This window comes from Ischnura elegans, chromosome 8 (assembly GCF_921293095.1).
Source record: "Ischnura elegans chromosome 8, ioIscEleg1.1, whole genome shotgun sequence".
In the NCBI taxonomy this organism is placed as follows: Eukaryota; Metazoa; Arthropoda; class Insecta; order Odonata; family Coenagrionidae; genus Ischnura; species Ischnura elegans.
This window is the reverse complement of record NC_060253.1, coordinates 11,253,398-11,271,783: the sequence shown is the minus strand read 5'-3', so window position 1 is coordinate 11,271,783 and position 18,386 is coordinate 11,253,398. Positions and strand designations below refer to the sequence as shown.

The window sequence follows — 18,386 nt, the reverse complement described above, 5'->3', positions numbered from 1 at the left end:
GGCTCCTTGCTTACGTGCATTCTCGGATCTCAAAATATCGAGAACATTAAAAAAATATTTCATCATTACTCTAAAAGTTAGTGATGTCGATTTGTTTAATGTCAGAAAAGGGACGAGTTGCCTCACTACACATTCTTTTTTTAAGATGATAGGGAAATTTTCAAGGAAGTCATAAGCCATGATATATTGCAAGGGCAAGCTGAGTGACATGGCATGACCTGATGAAACAGTTTCAATGACAATGAACGTCAATAGAACTACAGAGTCAGCAAAATGAATCCATTCTGTAGCACGATATGATCGTATTGGCCTCAAGGATAACATCAAGAAGAATGGGAGGGGCAAAAAGGGGGGATAAGGGCCAGTTTACAGGCATCCCCCGACTTACGTAAGAGATGCGTTCCGGCAGACTCTGCGTATATCGAAATTTACGTAAGTCGAACATTCTGCTTCAGAGATTCTCAGTGAAGGTGGGGTGAATTCTCAGCGAAGAAATGCACGGTAAATTCTCGGTGAAGTTTCATTCAATTCACTGCGATATTCATGACCTCTTCCGCGTATTATTACGTTATTAGATACAAAATCGATAAACATTAATATATATTGAGAGTTGCATCTCAAGCACTGTCAATTAAAATGTGTAATATTATTCCCCGAATTGACCAATCGCGTGGATTCGGGAAAGTACGGTATCTCAACGCTACATTACTAAATTAATACTTAAATTGATTCATTATGTTATACTGCGATCTAAGTTTAATCATCATATCTTCTGCGTTTTATATATTACATTGATTGATGAATATGGTGGTTTCATTGTCACAGTTAATACATGTAGGAGGGGTGTCGAGGATTACGAGCAAATAACACAAAAAAATACCAGTAATTCACTATATTCTTAGATACATCACACGCACATACACCCACTCTTTCACGCACGCAAACATGCTTTCATTCTCTCATATCTGAACAAAATGACGTGAAAATATCACCATTTCAATATTTACTTCGCTGGAAACATCGAAGAGTATTTCCAATGCACGGAGCTAATTAAAAGTGAGCTTTTATTCAGCCAACTCCGTCATTAACTTGCAACAAAGTTAGTGGGGAAAAGCTTTCAATAATGCGGTATTAATTTACAATGGCACACAATATGAGAGAACGAGAAAATGCAGCTTGATAAAATCTTTGCATAATACAACACGGTAACCCAGTAGCCAGAAACATGTAAACAAGTATGCATTTAATATCGTGTGTCAACTTTTTCTTCACTTTTTCGCAGCGTTCATTGCTAACACTCAAATTCAAACGTGCAGCATTCAATGCCTTTATGTGGGTACTAACCAATTCTTTTCCGCAATAAAGATTTCTGCTCAGACTTCATTTTCTTTTAATTCCACAGATGGAAATGTCGAACTTAAGGATACAACTTTTAAATAGTTTAAAGTCGGAGTTCGGGTGTGTTTTCTGTGTAACAAGCTGTATCGTACAGAAGTAAGCGCAACCACTTCCAGCGCGATTTATAAGCGATTTTTCTACAGAAATAAATGAAAATTCCTTCGAGGAATGATAAAAATGGGTCACTTGATTTTGTTTAGCACGTAAAAAACTCGATAACAATTCGATATTTTTTCTGCCATTGGGTATACAAGCGAATATCTACTTCATCGCTCTCGCATTCGTAAATTGACGTAATCACTTGAAATACGGTTAAGTATGGATTTACGTAAGTCGAGACGTAACTCGGGGGATGCCTGTTTAATTAAATTACCTATTTTTGATAATTGAATGTCAGATTGTCATGGCTGCAATGTATTTGAATCAGCTTCGCCTGTCATTGCCAACAATAGGTCTTTTAAAAATTCTATAATAGATGTGCAGTCAAGACCTTCAATAGCATTTTCTGTACAAAGTCATCACTGTGAACATTGAATTTTGCCAGGCATTTCTACTCAAATACTGGCAATAGAGAGTGTAATATGTGATATTTTTGAGGTTAATCTTATGAAATGATTGCAACCCTCAAAGTAGGAATACAAACTCCCACATGCAACCCTACCGGTTAAAAAATTTTTAAATATGGGTTTCTTTGACTTTTTAAATTAATTTCAGCTGTATGATCACATTAAGAAATAAATTATATGATATCACCAAGAAGATCAGGTTCTTTAGAAATATTCACCTGACGATGGTGTAACTCATGGAGATAAAGTGTGCCCAGGCTCATATCAGCCACTGTAAGCTCAGGAACGACTTCAGGGCCCCACTGCCCCTGAGGGGACAAGCCGGGAAGCAAACTGGGACTATTGACATCCAGGCCGTAGGCTGACTGCACCACAGGGGTACCTCTAGCTTGGTGAATACTGTCTCGTCATTAAGCAGACATGCAAAGAAAATGGATCAACTTGGAAAACAAATTATGGAATTCCTGTCCAGGATCTAATACTTTCAATAATCTAGATACATACATGGTTCATGATTACAGATGCTGAACATCAGTTCAATAACAACCAAAATTTTTTTTTTAAAGGGAGAATTAGGGTAGCAACAATAGTAGATTTGAAATCATAGGTAAAAAGTTAAGCAAAAATCAAATGTGCAATGATTTCAGTGCAGTCCATGAGAAGAAATGGATTTTTGGAAAATGCAACATATTTTCCTTAGGTTAGCAGAAGCACTATTTCTCACATCACTTTCTGAATTGAAGTTCGGTTACTTGAATGAAATGCTTAGTCGTTTTCATTAATTCATTTAAAATTATTAATCTGTTTTGCCTTTAATAGCATTACATTTGAAGTCTATGATTAGGAGTGCTGAAGGTATCAAGAAAATACTCATAATTACACTAACTCATTATTGTAGATGTCTACAAAAAAATCGCATATTTTCAGGTTATAGCAGCATGGAAAGGAATATATGTATTACTTATGCATTTATATTTACCCAGAAGTAAATCTTTAATACAATGTTTATTTTTAAAAAATTATGCTTCCATTATAAAAATAGGCAATGTTTTGCAAAGTTTTCCTCGTCAGTGAGTTACAACCATGCAAAAAGGCAAAATTTTGATTTGAAACTGTGATTTTCATTGTAAAATTTAAATTTTTATATAAAAAATAATGAAGTCACTCTTTTTCAATGTTAGCCTTCCTGTCAACTATTGCTCATCACGCATGGTAATTTTTTTCTTAGTTTATTTCATCAAGAACAGTGATAATCATGGGAGAAAACTCACATCAAAACCACACAACGGATGGGTGAATTTCCCTCATTGATTAAAGCAAGGCCAATTCCTTTCCTTGCCTGAGGCTTGCATAGCGGTGAGTCATACCCTCACCTATCAAAACCAACAATCAAGATGAAGCACTGGGAGTGTGATTTTGTGATCAGAATCGGCAGTTTAAAAATTAGATCAACAAGTGCTTGTCTGACTGTGAATTCATAAAAAATATTAATTTGCAAAATGTAAATAATTATGAAAAGCTAGGATGAGGAAAGACTTCATTTGGTAAATACTTAACATGACTGAATGTCCAAATTGAGAGGAATAAATGACGGTGGTGGATTGGAATAGATAGACACGTCTTAGTTTCATAAAATGGTAATGAAAAACTGCAAACCAAGTTCATGACAATGACATAAGCTGGTATCAAAGCTTACTTCATATTACAAATGCACAGAACTATGAGGGATATTTGAAAAAATTGCACCAAATAAAATTGAAAATTTGCACAGGATGCAAACGCAGTGCTCATTTCCTCTGAATCTACTTTTTTTCAGGATATATTTCAGTGAAAAGACATTTTATGCTGAACACATCTCGCTATGAAGTCAGATCAACATTTTATAGTTTCAATTGGTCATAAAATTTTCTAAATTCCTACTAGTTCAAAAAATGCCCAAGAAACCCAGTTGGCAAGGTGGGTGTAAGTCTAGCAGCATGGAGGTCATTCAGAATATTGAACAAGTTGTCAATTCAGATGCTGAAATATACCTTAACAAAAGGCTCCTGCCATCGGAGGACTGCATAGGGCCCTCTGCTCGACTCATACCCTTTCGAACAGGTGCTGGTGTGTAACCAGGGCCCATGCTTCGTTGCCTTGGCGACGTTCGATCTCCAGCCGACTCTTGTTGCTGGGCAAATGGAGGCCATGCCGAAGGACCCCCATGCCCACCGCCTAACGCACTTGCCACCAAACTTCCATACTGAAAGAGAGAGACGTTTGAATCATAAACAGCAGTACACATCGGGGTAAAATGAGTTTGAGCTCAGGGCATTGTGGAAGCAAAGTCCATTGCCTCTTTTTAAGATGTGCAAATGACTTCAAGATTACAACAATTACGATGCAAAATATTCTCTTTATTTTAACATGAAATTAAATGATTAAGGCTCCGTAATATACAAAACAAAACAAATGTAATGATAACCGTATTCAAAAATCCTGTGTATAGTTTTTAAGCGTTCGAAGAGGTTCTCCCCCCCCCCCAAAATCCACCTCTGGACACGACATTGAATAAATGGCAAAGAAAAGCCACAGTTGATAGAGATCAAAAGATTGAGAATGAAATGAAGGGAAGAAAATAAATTTTTGAGCTTGAAAAGATAACTTGATGTGAGAATTGAGTGAAATATGCCATCAAATAAGTTATAAGATTGTTGACCAATTGCAATGAAAGTTATCCAGTTTCACATCATGTCCCATGCAAATCTAAATAGGTAGAGTAGAACCTTTTGAAAGCAAGTACAGGCTATTGCGAGACCCCTGCCATTACGAGAGATAGCAGAAGCACTGTCAATTGACCCTATGATTAGCATGTAAAAGAATTTGTTTTTACGAGGCTATTTTGGTGTTGACACTTGCCATAGCGAGAGTTCCCATCGCCGGAAAACCTCCACCAAGACTCCCTAATCTCTGTAATTGGTGGAGATCTGTTAGAAATGAAGTTAACATGGAGTGCTTAGTCTCAAAGGCATGTGGTAAACTGTCGTTCGATAAGTAAGTAGTTCTGTCTGTGAGTTGCGTGAATAGAGCATTTGAAGGTAGACACCATGGCAAACAATGCAAAACATGTCACAGTGAGGAAAGGAAATAATAGAGCAAAACGAGAGTGGCGTAATTAATTTATCCACCTATTCGCTCTTCACAATTAAAAAAAACTAGAAGAAGATTAGGTCAGCCATGGTGCAGAGGGGCAAACCATCACAGCTGAATCACCCAAGGAATGCGGAACAAGAAGAGTTAGAAGCTAACAATTAGTGTAGCTTTGTCCGGGTGGTTTTGCCAACTTCAGTCTGTAGGAACTACCCTGAGAAAGGGGCTATGGCCGAGTATTTCAGTGATAGATTGAGAATCAAGAACTTCAAGTGCTATACTAATTAAAAGCACGAAAGCGTTATCTCTATTCATAATTTTTGGTGATGTCTGCGGAGTACAAGGTTTTTACGACGAAATTCACGGCTTTTCCAGGTTTTTTCATGGTAGACGGAATTCACGGCTTATTCTCCGTTTTAAGGTTTTCACGGTTGAGTGGGAACCCTGTTTAATCCACTGTTCCCTTCACTGACTCCCCAAAGTGCTCACAAGTCACCGATTGCAAGAGTAGCAGTACTTGTGACGGCTGCCTGTTCTAACGCTACTGCACTCTCCGCTTTTCTTTTGTCTTCATTGGATTCCACCCCCGACCGCTGAGGTGGCACACTGGGCGGTGGACAGAAGGTGAGCCCGTGAGGCAGGAGAGACGTTCCAAGGAGACGTGAGGGCGAGGATTGCCGTAGACAGCGAGATATTTATTTTTGACAGCATTGTTTTTTTTTGGCGAGTCTAGTGCCAGGAGTTCAGTTAGTTAAAGTCCAGTGTATACCTTACTTTTTTAAATCTCAATTCCCTTCCCCATATTCCCGGTGATGAAAAGGGAGTGGTCTGGTCGCTAGCGCAATCCTCCCAACTTACTGAGGGAATTACTTTCCCCTACAGGGGAGTTGGTTCAATTCCGATTACAGCCGGAATTATTTTTCTCTCTTACCCAGCATCCCGTACTGGCGCCCAATAATTCTGACGAACCTAGACCCACGGCACAACTGTTACACACTCACCCCAACGCCGAGTGACGAGATGGAGTGGAGGGAGGAGTAGAGGGGGTTGGTGTGCAGGTGGAGCCAGGGGCTGCCTCCGTTCTCCCCCACCACGTCCCTCTGCGCTTGACGCCTCAACGCCTCCACAAAGTCCTCCGCCACCGGCGGCATCCTCCACTCTGGATTGGTCAGCGTGAAGTGCACCAGAGAGAGCTCCGTCTTGCCATTCTCAGCTTGCTGTCAACACAAAAACACCACAACAGCGTCAGAGATCAACATCATCAGCTTTGCTAGAAACCTCATGAGATTTTGACAGCCACCTCAAAATTAAATTTTCACCAAACAAACATATTCGCACCACCTACATTTCGACATTTTAATATACAATTTTGATTTTGGAGATAATCAAGATGTAAAATTTTCCAATGATAAATCAACAAGCATAATTGAAAATATTGATATTTAAGAACAATACCTGATTGGGGAAATATGACCTACTCTCTGTTTTAAGTATCCACATACCTGAATCTAATTTTTTTGAAAACTTAAGGCTAAGTCATCACAATTTTTTTCTGAAATTAAGACAATCTCTACAATTCATTAAAAGTCTCTTTGCCCCATTGTCTGATAAAAAATATTGATGGATAGAGAATTTTCAAATAGAACAAAAACGTCCTGTCCAAAATTCTAAAGCTAGCAATTCCACATCACGCACTGCTTTGAAGTAAAGCAAATTCTTTTACCATTGGTATGACCCGATCCTCTCCACCAGAGGACTGCTGACTAGGAGGTTGTTCAGGCGGAGTGTGCTGAGTGAAGAGAGGCATTTGCCATGTGGGCTGGCCATGGCGACGGACATCCATTTGCGCAAACGAACACACGTCCCCCACACCCACAACCTCAACGGTGAAGTTGCGATAGAAATCGACTATGTCAAGGGCACGCTTCCGAATGTGAAAGCACAAGATAAATGGAGTCACGAGAGGCGATAGCAGCTCCTCCAACAGGTACACCTGCAAACACATCAACATCTATCCATGTATCCAAGGATTTATCATTTATTATTCTGACAATTTTAAGACTTGCATTTTTCAATACACGATCCTCAACTTCAGCACAATTCTGACGAATTTTAAACCATTAGAGAGAGGGCATAGCTACCCTATGCAAAAAATTATCCTCATTTATATTCAAAACATGCCATAAAAAGTGTACAGGGAGTAATTTTGTTCATAATTATGTGCCTGCCAGGAGACTTATATTTATTTGATATTCATACTTTTCATTTAATAAGGAAGCAATTCCGCCAAGTAATGCCATGAACTATCCATTTTACTGATGTATGCAAGCCAAAAAGGAAAATTGTTACCTCCAGTTGACATGCACCACAACTGACTCATTTAGGGACATTCTATCACTTCAACTTCATGAATTGGGGATTTTATTGCACTACCTTGACCAGGAGAGGAGAAGCGATGGAGGCCAGCAGTCCCATCAAGCATGCTTTGTGGTCTTTGAGTGACTGGATTGATGTATAGGAATAATGAAGTTACATTATCGAAAACTCCCATGTCATAATCATGGTCCTTAAATACTGTTTGCTAATCTCCCGACATATTCCGGCTCTGGAGTGTTGCCTTGACGGACGATTTTACCCCTCAAACCCCTCACACACCTCCCCTCAAACACAACTCTGGGCAGAGTCGCACTGCCACTAGGGGAAATATGGAACTAACTGCGCTGTCGAAAGCATATACCGCTGCCGACAGTGCAGTTAGTCCCATATTTCCCCTAGTGGCAGCGCGACTGTGCCCAGAGTTGTGTTTGAGGGGAGGGGTTTTAAGGGGTAAAAGCTTCCGTCGAGGCAACACTCCAGAGCCAGAGATTAGCAACCAGTATATAAGGGCCATGGCCATAATATAGGTCAGAAATCAAGACCAAACTGAATCTGATGAGAACCGAAGGGAAAGGAAAAATCCAATCCCGACAAATTGCTTTTCATAAAAATATTATAAAATATTTTAAAGAATAGAGAGGACCTTGGAATTCCATTTTATGAGCAAGAAGCTTCTCCAAACATAATTCTCACATCATGGATAACATGTCACTTACTCACCGCTTTATACTGAAAGAGTTGAGAAAAATGAGAACGAACAGAACTGGTATGGGCCCGCCCTCTCCACCCGTCCGGCAGGTAGTGGGCGTGCGCCAATACTGCAGTCATAAGGGCCTCTGGACACCACACTAAATTCTCATCAGGAATGAAAGCCCTAGGGAGTAAAAAAAAAGTAAAAACCCAGCATCCAATTAAAATAAAAATGCTTAAATGTAAGAAAAGGAATGTTCCACTTTTTATTGGATTCGATTCAGGTAAATTTACAGGTCTTTGCTTCCTGTTTTTAATCAAGAGTTTCATTTTCAAAGCTTAATTTTCAGTAGATATTAATGCCTTTCGTTAGTGTATTCTAAACACTCATGAATAAAGCACCAAGTAATCACACAAGTGATTGCATGCATGGCCTTAATCTATTCAGAGAACATTAAATAAACAGGCTCAAGGAAAGTTTTTAAACTGGATTTCGCACTAATTATTTTTGTTCCAAATTCTTTTTTTGTCTGAAGTTGGCTAAAATTCCAGTTTTTACCTCAAGACCTGGTAGAACCAAGAACCAAGCGGACACACACCCACTTAAAAGCCATCCCAACATGTACTTTTTGTTTGTACAATACAGCACTCAACAGTACAGTACCAAAATTGTACATTGATTTTTCAAGAGCATGATTTCCAGAGAGAAAAATCATTCCCTTTTACCTGGATTCACACCCCAAGCTGTAAGTTCTGAAACTGATAAGTGATACCAAGACTCATTTGGAGTGCTTTGGCTCTAGACCGCAGGAGAGAGTCAGGGTTCCCACTCTAACTAAATTATAAAATTCACAGTTTTTTCCAGGTTTTCACGATCTAAATTGCGTCAAATTCAAGGTCTGTTTGATAAGCCATTTTAGGAAGAAATATTGATCTCATAAAAATCACTGGCCGCACGTTAACTAAAAATATAGCAAACGCGATAAACGCCGGGAATACAAACACAGCAATGAAAGTGCTCTTATGACGTCGCCTATCATTAGCAAAGTTTAGGGCCAGCTAAAGGTTATGAGTGGGAAAATGGAGGGTGACAGGGAAGTGAAGAGGTGTCTGATTTCTCGCCAGGGTTAATGATCACTTCGGTTAAAGGTCTTCCAATCACAGCCTTAGGTCTGTGGGTCGTAATGACACACGGACCAATATTTGCGCTTCGAATATACGTATGCAGATAAATGCGTGGACAGTATCTGCGAGTGACTGACCTATTTTTCTTTTGATCCGTCAATTGTAGATCTAAAATAAAAATTGAGAAGTTTTTAACAAATCATGACAAATTTCATGGCTATTTCCAGGTTTTTTCATGGGAGACGAAATTCACAGCTTATTCGCGGTTTTATGGTTTTCACAGTTGAGTGGGAACCCTGAAAGTATTGACGCCTCAGTCTTACGACTGAAGAGACACACTGTCAGCCACAATCACCCCATTCAACCCTCTAAAGCAGCAGTTCTCATTCTGAAGGGCGCATTAGACTTTCAGAAAACATTTTTAAATGTCTTAGAAATGGAAACACTGCCAGGAGACAGCAAAAAAACAGGAAAGACATTGAAGGTCTGAGACATCCATTGAGAATCACTGACGTGTGGAGCAAGCCCAAGGCTGAATTATAATGGCTATTGCTTTCTTACCACGGACATATGTTGGGGATGTGGGGTTGGAAGTCTTGAAAAATTTCTAATTGCATGTAAGATGTTGCACACTTCTTCAATTTAATTCTCCATATAAAATTTTGCAATGCTGAATTTTTTGGTAGACTAAAACTTGATTTCTGTGAGGAAAGCCAAAGTATATACCAGAGAATTTGTGACACAGGGTGAAGTTTTTGAGTAAGGCAAATGAATATGCATACATTATATCTCTATTAAACCATGGCTAACGAGTAAAGATAACCAATTGTTCATTAATACATCACCTGCAAATAGCCACAATGACTCCGAGAACAGTAATCGCTGTGAGCACATGGTCCACAGTGAGCACGTCTTCATCATAGACAGTTAGCAGCACCAGCACAGCCAGAAGTGCACCTGTGACAAACGCTATATTCCTAGGGAATGAAAAGTGTAGCCATTGTATTGTTTAGCAAATTTATGATATTTAATAGCTACATTAAATACGCTCTAAAGAAAAATATTTAACAAACAGCATTTAAGCAACCTTGTTCATATGAGCACTTATAATCATCATGATAGTATCCTGAATACTACCAAAAACATAGAACTTATATGATTCATGTTGATTTGATACAAAAATACGAGCAGGGATAAAAAATAAATGAGTTTCAAAGAGCAAGTAATATGAGCAAGTATGAGTTTGGTAATCTCATCAGAAATCTTTTGCCACTCACCAACAATTACTGAGAGTAATGGACAAGGAGAAGTATTTGATCATCCTCAGTAACAACTTGAGTTCAGTATTTCATATTGATTTCTCTATTCCAAAAGAGCTTGCATTGTACAGCTTTCACTGCATTGAAATTCCATTTTAGCTGCGAAGAATTAAGTTTGATTCCATATTTTTTGTTGAATTGTTAACAAATTACCACCATGTCTAAATTATTTTTCAGACTATCATTCATTAAATATTCCTTTGATAAAGCCTTTGGTTTATCTTTGCAATTAAAATAACACCTTGATTTGATGATAATATTTCACAGAAAGATGTTTGATTTTGATGTTATGGTCATTAATTGGGAACATTTAAATATGTATAACCTCATTATTTAACAAGGTGAGTTAATAATAAAATTATAATATGACAATTTTAAGTGTTTGAAATGAATAGAATTTAAAACATTTACCATGGAAGGGTTAAAAATTAACAATGAAATTTCATTCTGATCCTCAGATTTTTTCCAAATTGCAACCTGAAGTCTTAAATTAGCACTCCTCTGATATGCTTCCTTGCGATATGAGAATTTTCTGCCTGTTTGAGAGTACAACACACAGGGGCAGACGACAAACAATTTGAAGGAGGGACTCCCATTGGATCTTTATTACCCACATCAAAAGGTTTCTCACCACAAAAAGGACCCTTAAGATAGTGGCTTCAATAAATGAATTGAGGTTTATTGAGGTCTTAGCTAAATCAATGTTCAATACATACCTATATTTCATATTAGAGAGTTAAAATAAACACTTTTTGAAGATGTTTACCAGAGGGAAGAGCTGGGAAGGGAGGGAGGGGGATAGAGGGGAGGAGGCCTACAACATGTGCGCAATGGGTGTGAGCGTGTATATAGGGAGGCAGCTTGCTTACTTGGCGATGACCGCCATGAGAGGAGAGGTGAAGATGGCCATATACTTGGATGCTGGTCGGTAGGCTCGATTGAGACGTGCGTTGAGCTCATGGTCCAGCTCGTTGAAGTGCCGGAGGTATAAACGGCCGTAGAGTGACCAACATCGAGATCCAAGACTGCTCGGTTCTCTTTTGATGACCTGAATAAAGGGGGGGTGAGGGGAGATTCAACAGGGTCATGAAAATGCAAAGTCATCCACATTGCCATCACAGCATTACCGACCCAGTCAACACAACAATTATGGCCACATTGTGGCCCAATTGTGGTTTACCTGTGGCAACTATGGCTATGGCTAGCCACAGCTTGCCATATTATGGCCAGACTGTGGTTGCCATGCGGCAAGCCATAGTTAGGCTTGCCAAACATGCGCAACTATGACCACACTTTGGTTCGTCTCAGGAAGGCCACAGATTGGCAAACCAAACATTTGTAAACATAAGTATATTACGGCTCCTATTGATACAGGTTAGTTGGTAAGTTATTAAAATGGAAGTTCATCGATTCAATAGATATAAAGAAAGTGTATTATCCACACTTAAGCCACATTATGAACTAGCCTCACTTTGGCCACACTATGGCCGGGGGTCAAAACCACTATGGGGCCATAATGGCAACCCACTATGACCACAGTACGGCCACATTGTGGCCACAATTTTTGTGTTGACTGGGGAGATATTTTAACACGACAGCGTTACATTCATACCAACCTCGGCATAGTTGAAGAAAGAGAAGAGTATCTGCCATAGAAGAATGACAGGGCAAAGCACAAAATTAGCTATTCCTATCCAAAGAATCTGCTTTGAAAGACGCCTAGCCAATTCTTTGCGCTTGATAAGTTTTTTAAAGTCCTCTTTCAAGTGCCAATTGTTTTCAAAAGGTGACCACGGACCCCCTGCAAAAAATATAATGCATAAAAATATGAGGTGAGGATTAAAAATGTTGGCTCCAGATAATATAACCTAGGGGAGGAACATCTATACATACTGGAAACCTAGAACTTAAATATAACCATTTAACATTTTCACATCAAACAAGAGATTAAAAAATATATTTATAGAAATTCAATATGCCAGAGAAATGCATAAATTAGCCATGCATAACAGAAAACTGAACATAAAAGGGTGAATTCAGAAAGCCATAAAATGTATGCTGTTAACACTTACAGAAGAGTAACAGCTCGATGTTGTATTTTAAACCTCTAGTTAAGAAAACAGTTTCTCCGATTATGGGAATATTTAATCTCACAGGCAACAGCGATTTATTCACCATTGCCACCATGTAGTTCTTAAACCTGTAAAATGAAAAAAGAAAATAATCAATCAATACAAGGATGAATTTATAAAGACAGTGGCTTGTTCCATTTTTGAGCAAAACCTGTCCTCAGGAACCAAGTAAATTACTATCATCATCATTATTATTCAACACTAACATTCCAATTGTTATCGCAGGTACTTAAGAGCAAACATTTTCAACATGATCAAGTGACATAATTTGACCACATAAAATTTTTGTACAACAGGTAAAAATGGAAATAGCAACAAAAAGAAATCTGCCCCGGCCAAAAACACTATACAGTGAAACCTCGATATAACGACACCCCACGGTGCACTAATAAACACTCGCTATAGCGAATTGTCGCTTTACCGGAGGTGGAGCAAATAATAGCCAATATACCAGCTGTTGCGAACAGATATACAGGAACAGGAGTGGTGCGGCGACAGATAAACATCTATCCGATAAATGTAAGCATAAATCCAGACGAAAGGCGATGTTTTTTTGCTTCACTAAATTTCCTTACTCAAATAACGACTAACTATTCAAACAATTTATAAGCGCCGCACTGAATAAAAATCATGCAAAGCATTGTTTCGTCATCATTATATTTATCGAACGACAGTTTACCACATAAATTTGATACTGAGCACTCCATTAACTTCATTTCTAACAGATCGCTAGCAATTACAGAGGTTAAGGAGTCTTGATGAAAGTCTTCCGGCGGTGAAACCCTCGCTATGGCGAGAGCCAACACCGAAAGGGTCTCATAAAAACGAATTTTTTAATACGCTTATTATAGGATCAATTGACGGTGCATCGGCTATCTCTCGTAATAGCGGGGGTGTCGCTATAGCCCGTACTCGCTTTAACGAGGTTCCACTGTATTTCAAATTTTATATCCAAATGAGGTGTTGTAACTATACTTTTGATTATTAAAATCCACAAAATTGCATTTTTTCTAAAACACAGGACCTGCGTGTACTTTAATAAATTAAGTCAGCTAGCACACATAACACAGAGTTAGCACTTTGGCATTTGTTTTTTATTTTTGTAATTTAGCGATACCCAATTCTCTTTGGAATTCTCAAAGAATTTTTATTTTTGACTATTCCGCTAAACCTTATATGAGTAAATGAATGGTTAGTTTGAAAAGTTGTAAACGATGGAAGAGGGTACTTCATGAAAGGATATCCCATGCAAAAAGACTGGAGAGAACACAGTCATGTTCTGCGGTGTTCTACAATGAGTACATATATCTACCCCGGCAAAGGTTTTTGTAAGCGTGTTAATCAATCCCATATTCAGAAGAAAGTGTGTACGAGTTCTACTTAAAGGCATTTGAAGATACAGCATTTTATCCATGTAGAAAATATCCGTCTTACGATGACAAATGATGACTGTACTGGTGAGTACAGTTTGAGCAAATTGACATTGTAACCCTCAAAAGTTGGAGAATGAATCCCGAAAGTTCGGAGGCAAAGGAGGTGTTAGGATTAAAAAGCTATATTTATTTTGTTTCTATTGCCTTATGTTGATTGTAAAGCAATTAGAGGAATGTTAAGTTTTTTTTTTGTAAATACTAATGCACTCTGTTATTATTTTGGAATGTGTGAATATATTGTATCTATTTTGCTCCAAAGAAAAAAAAAATTATTTTCTTTTGTTATCTCAGCCACAAATTATTTTCTTTAGATTTCGTATTTTTTTTTACCTAAGTTCATTGCCTCTGTAATTGGGAGGAATAAACTCAAATCCGATAGCCACGTACGTCAATAATCAAGTGTGTTTTTTTTTTTTTTATAAAGTTGTGTGCATGTATTTGAGGTTTGTGAGCACTCAGGACATCGGCGATCCACGGGTCCGCGGCAGAGGGACTGGTCACCCCTGGCCGTGGTCTGGGCGATACCCGCCTTCTTCTTCTGACGGCTGACCACCGCAAGAGAAAAGGTCAGGCTAACGCATGGCGCAGACTAACCAGAGCGCCCAGTTTGGATTCCCGCCGGCGAGGAGGCGCACGCAGGTGTATGTGCCACCGGAATGAAGCGTCTGCTAGTGTGCGACGCTGCTGCTGCCCTCCGTGAGGGAAATGCTAGAGAGAAGAGCTCGCCACGAAAAAGCTCTCTTTGGCCTACGAACTTTCAGGAGTCCTCATCTCTCCATCAAGTGTGCTTAAAATTTCAAACCAGTGTGTGTGTGAGTGAGGGATTGAGGTATGTGGCTAAAGGGCTTTGATGATTTCTAACGTTCAATTTTGCTTTTCGTGATTTTCTGTTACTTACTTTATTTATACTTCTGTTACGTTATTGGGATCTAAATTCTTAGCGTTGATTTTGGTTTGTGTTCCTTGCTGTTTCCAATTCATGCGCATTTATGTCAGGTCTTCGGGACCACGTGCGCCTTATTCCAAACTTTACTTTGTGGTTGGGATTTCTATAGGCCTCGATGAGGCGAGAATGTATTGTAAATTTGTCGTTCTTTCTGTGAGCTGCCAAATATTAAAATAGTTGGGGGAAAACATTATTTTGTGATTAGGATTGCTATATTAGCCGATGAGGCGAGAATGTATTTTAAAAATTGTTGTACTTTCTGTGTGCTGCCAAATATCCAAAATAGTTGGAGAAATAAATATCTTACCTTGGCTTGTAACAGCTACTATTGAAACGTGTCGTTTTCTTCAAGGTCATTAGAAACCCTGGATAGTACCTTTAATTTTTTCCGTTGCTTATTATCTTATTTGTTTTCTTATTATTATTCACTCCACTGTTAGCTATCCGCGTGCTTACGTGGTGGACGGGCCTCTAGTCGAAATAGGCTGAATTTGCAAACCCGACGAGAGACACCCGTTACAACATCACAATGCAAAGAGGCAATAGTTAGGAGTTTAGAAATCAATATTAACGATGCAAATGAAAGGTTAAATAAAAATTAACTACGCTAAAAATGATATCGATATTCTTATGAAGACCTTTCGAAAACGCATACAACTCACTATGTACAATGAATTTTACAGAATACCTTGCACACCCAAACTCGATTCTGAACCACAGTTTCATCTGGAAACTAGAATATGAGTTTCTACCAATGTATTTACACCGGGGCTTCCCTGACAAAGATCTTCTTCTGCCAATCTGACTTTTTCCCAATTTGCTCTTGAGCAACATTTTCGCTCTCTGCTCCACCATGGTCATCTTCACCAGTGATTCCAGTTTGCCAGGGAAAAAGACATCATAGCCATCGTAGGTAATTTTGAGTTGCTTGCATTGCAGCCAAGTTCTCAATGAAAGAAACAAGGCAACACTGAGTGCATCTCTATTTTTGCCAAAGAACAATTTTTTTCTTTCTTGCAATCTAAAGGAATTCTTATAAAAATATACTCTCCTTTTGTTCATGAGACTTGAAAAATATCAGTTATGAATCATTTGTATTAATGTCACAGCGGATGATACCCATACTCTTAAAATCTTTATGTTTACACGCCTGTTATTTTTTTGTATTTAACATTTTTAGGAAAGCTAAAGTGTCCAAATAATTCAAAATTATTCAATTTTTCATGACTCTTCTTCCTTTTTTATTTGTTTAGTCAATCTCAACTTTATTTTCCTATAGTATCTTAAATTATAAAGAAATACATAATTGAATTTTAAAAAAATAAAGAGGAAAAAAAGCTAAAGAATGAAACAGAAAAATCAACGAAAAAATAGTTTATCGTAATTTAACTACAACTGCTGTTAACATTTTTAAATTAACCGTAACTGAAATGGAAAATCCTTAACCACTCACCTCTAATGGAAATTAACTCTTGATTTTCAAATACATACAGATGACAAACCAGGCATGAGAGAGATAGAGAGATCTAATGGATATGTGTATTTACCTCAGTATGCGATGGTAAATATCCAACTCGGAGAGATCCTGTTTGTGTATGCACATCTGCTGTTCCAGCTGCACTTCACGGACCCTCTTCTGAACTTCATGCCAGGTGAGGTTATCCAATTCACTCTGAAGTATCAAGGAAAATCAACACAAAAAACATTAGGAGCACGTTCATACTAAAATTTACTTAACTCAGCCCCCCAGTGATTCAACAGAAAGTTGGATTTGTCCAGGAGAGCATGGAGCTCACCAATAATTAAACCAGCGACACCTTCAGATGTGATCAATCATTCATCTTAAGTTATTACTAAGCTAGATTAGCCAGAGTGCCCATAAGAGATAAAGAGAGAGGAACACCCAAAGGGCTGAATAGGGTAGTTTCCTTCATCAAAGAAAACGAAAGACTGACTGCGATTTGTTACCCACCATAAGTGTATTCATAACATACAAATTATTTGGTTTTAGAAATCCTGGTTTAGACAAATGGCAATGGTCAATTTTATCCTCATTTGAAAAAGGCCAGATTGCCACCCATGCAATGCCACTCCACGTGACGCCACAGGGACCTAGTTTCTATATGAGTAGATAGGAGTTTTACATCATCTGAGATTACCAATGCATGCATGAGGCACAGAGCTCAGGGAAACGTCTCTTAATAATCACCCATTAAAACTGCCTATGGTCGGAAAGTTTCCTTCGTTTGATAAGGTATTAATAATCCTTATTTAAGCCAAGCACTACCTGCTAGTAGGGTACTCTGATACCAGGGTACTCTGCTACCTGCTAGCATCCTGCGTCGTATCAGCACTCAAAACATTGCCCCAAGGTCACCTCACTTGCGGCAGTGGGAACCAGAACGACGTTACATGGGGTTTTCCCAGCATTCATTCTCAGCCGTTGCGTTTTCGCCCCGCTTGAAAATTTTCACTTTTCATTCAACCGCAAAAATTAGATATCGTCATTTAAAAATCTAGAAGTGTGAAATATGTACTCCAGGAGTAATAATCTTACTATTTAGGCAATAAAAAATAATGGGAAACCACCCTATTAAATCACCTAATTAATAAATTTGACAAACATATCTTAAGTGTCCAAGCGCTTCTTGCCACCGTGGTCACACACTGCATTGGGACCAAACTGGGGGGGGGAGGGGGGACCGTTGCGCAGTATATTCTCAGCCTCCCTGAACGAAATGAGTTGAGTTGGCCCTACACAGGGGCTTTTGAATCACCTAGCACCTAGCATCATAGGCCACTTGGAGCTAATATTTGCACTACTGCCAATCAGCAATGAGCACTCAGGCGAGCAAGTGGTGAGTGGCCCAAAAGACCGCTCCAAGAAATGACAGTGCACTCTCTCTGAGATGCTATGTAGTGTCCCATTCATGGGAAAATTCCACAGCTGTTGTGGTAGTGCTCTCATCACTTAATCCCCCTGAATACGCCCAATGTTTATAGTTCGAATGATGAGTTATTGAGTTTTCCACCAGGCCCAAGGGTTGATTTCTTCTGAGGTTTCGAGGGCGTAATCTGCCATCATCTCTTGATACCCTGATTTGATCGACCAAAAGACTGTTGGGACACGGGACTGTATGTTAAATAATTATAACTCAAGCCCGATGTAAGTTAATATATTGGATAGTCATGGATACAACTGCGGGGTATGCTGGCTACCGGATGAGTGGACGTGAAAACGTATCCCAGGAACAACTTTGCACTCCAAGCCA

General features: G+C 38.8%; 1 protein-coding gene across 2 annotated transcripts in view; it reads right to left on the bottom strand.

Moving 5' to 3' along the window:
• LOC124164580 (autophagy-related protein 9A) overlaps positions 1-18,386 on the bottom strand; it is a 40,590-nt gene that overhangs the window by 20,151 nt on the left and 2,053 nt on the right. For both annotated transcript variants that reach the window (XM_046541979.1, XM_046541978.1), the window contains exons 4-13: positions 16,662-16,786; positions 12,676-12,803; positions 12,220-12,404; positions 11,473-11,651; positions 10,130-10,261; positions 8,190-8,343; positions 6,817-7,086; positions 6,095-6,310; positions 3,995-4,206; positions 2,183-2,363 (exon numbers count right to left, since the gene is read on the bottom strand). In XM_046541979.1, coding sequence (XP_046397935.1) covers positions 2,183-2,363; positions 3,995-4,206; positions 6,095-6,310; positions 6,817-7,086; positions 8,190-8,343; positions 10,130-10,261; positions 11,473-11,651; positions 12,220-12,404; positions 12,676-12,803; positions 16,662-16,786 — 1,782 coding nt within the window. The remainder of the gene's footprint in view (positions 1-2,182; positions 2,364-3,994; positions 4,207-6,094; positions 6,311-6,816; positions 7,087-8,189; positions 8,344-10,129; positions 10,262-11,472; positions 11,652-12,219; positions 12,405-12,675; positions 12,804-16,661; positions 16,787-18,386) is intronic.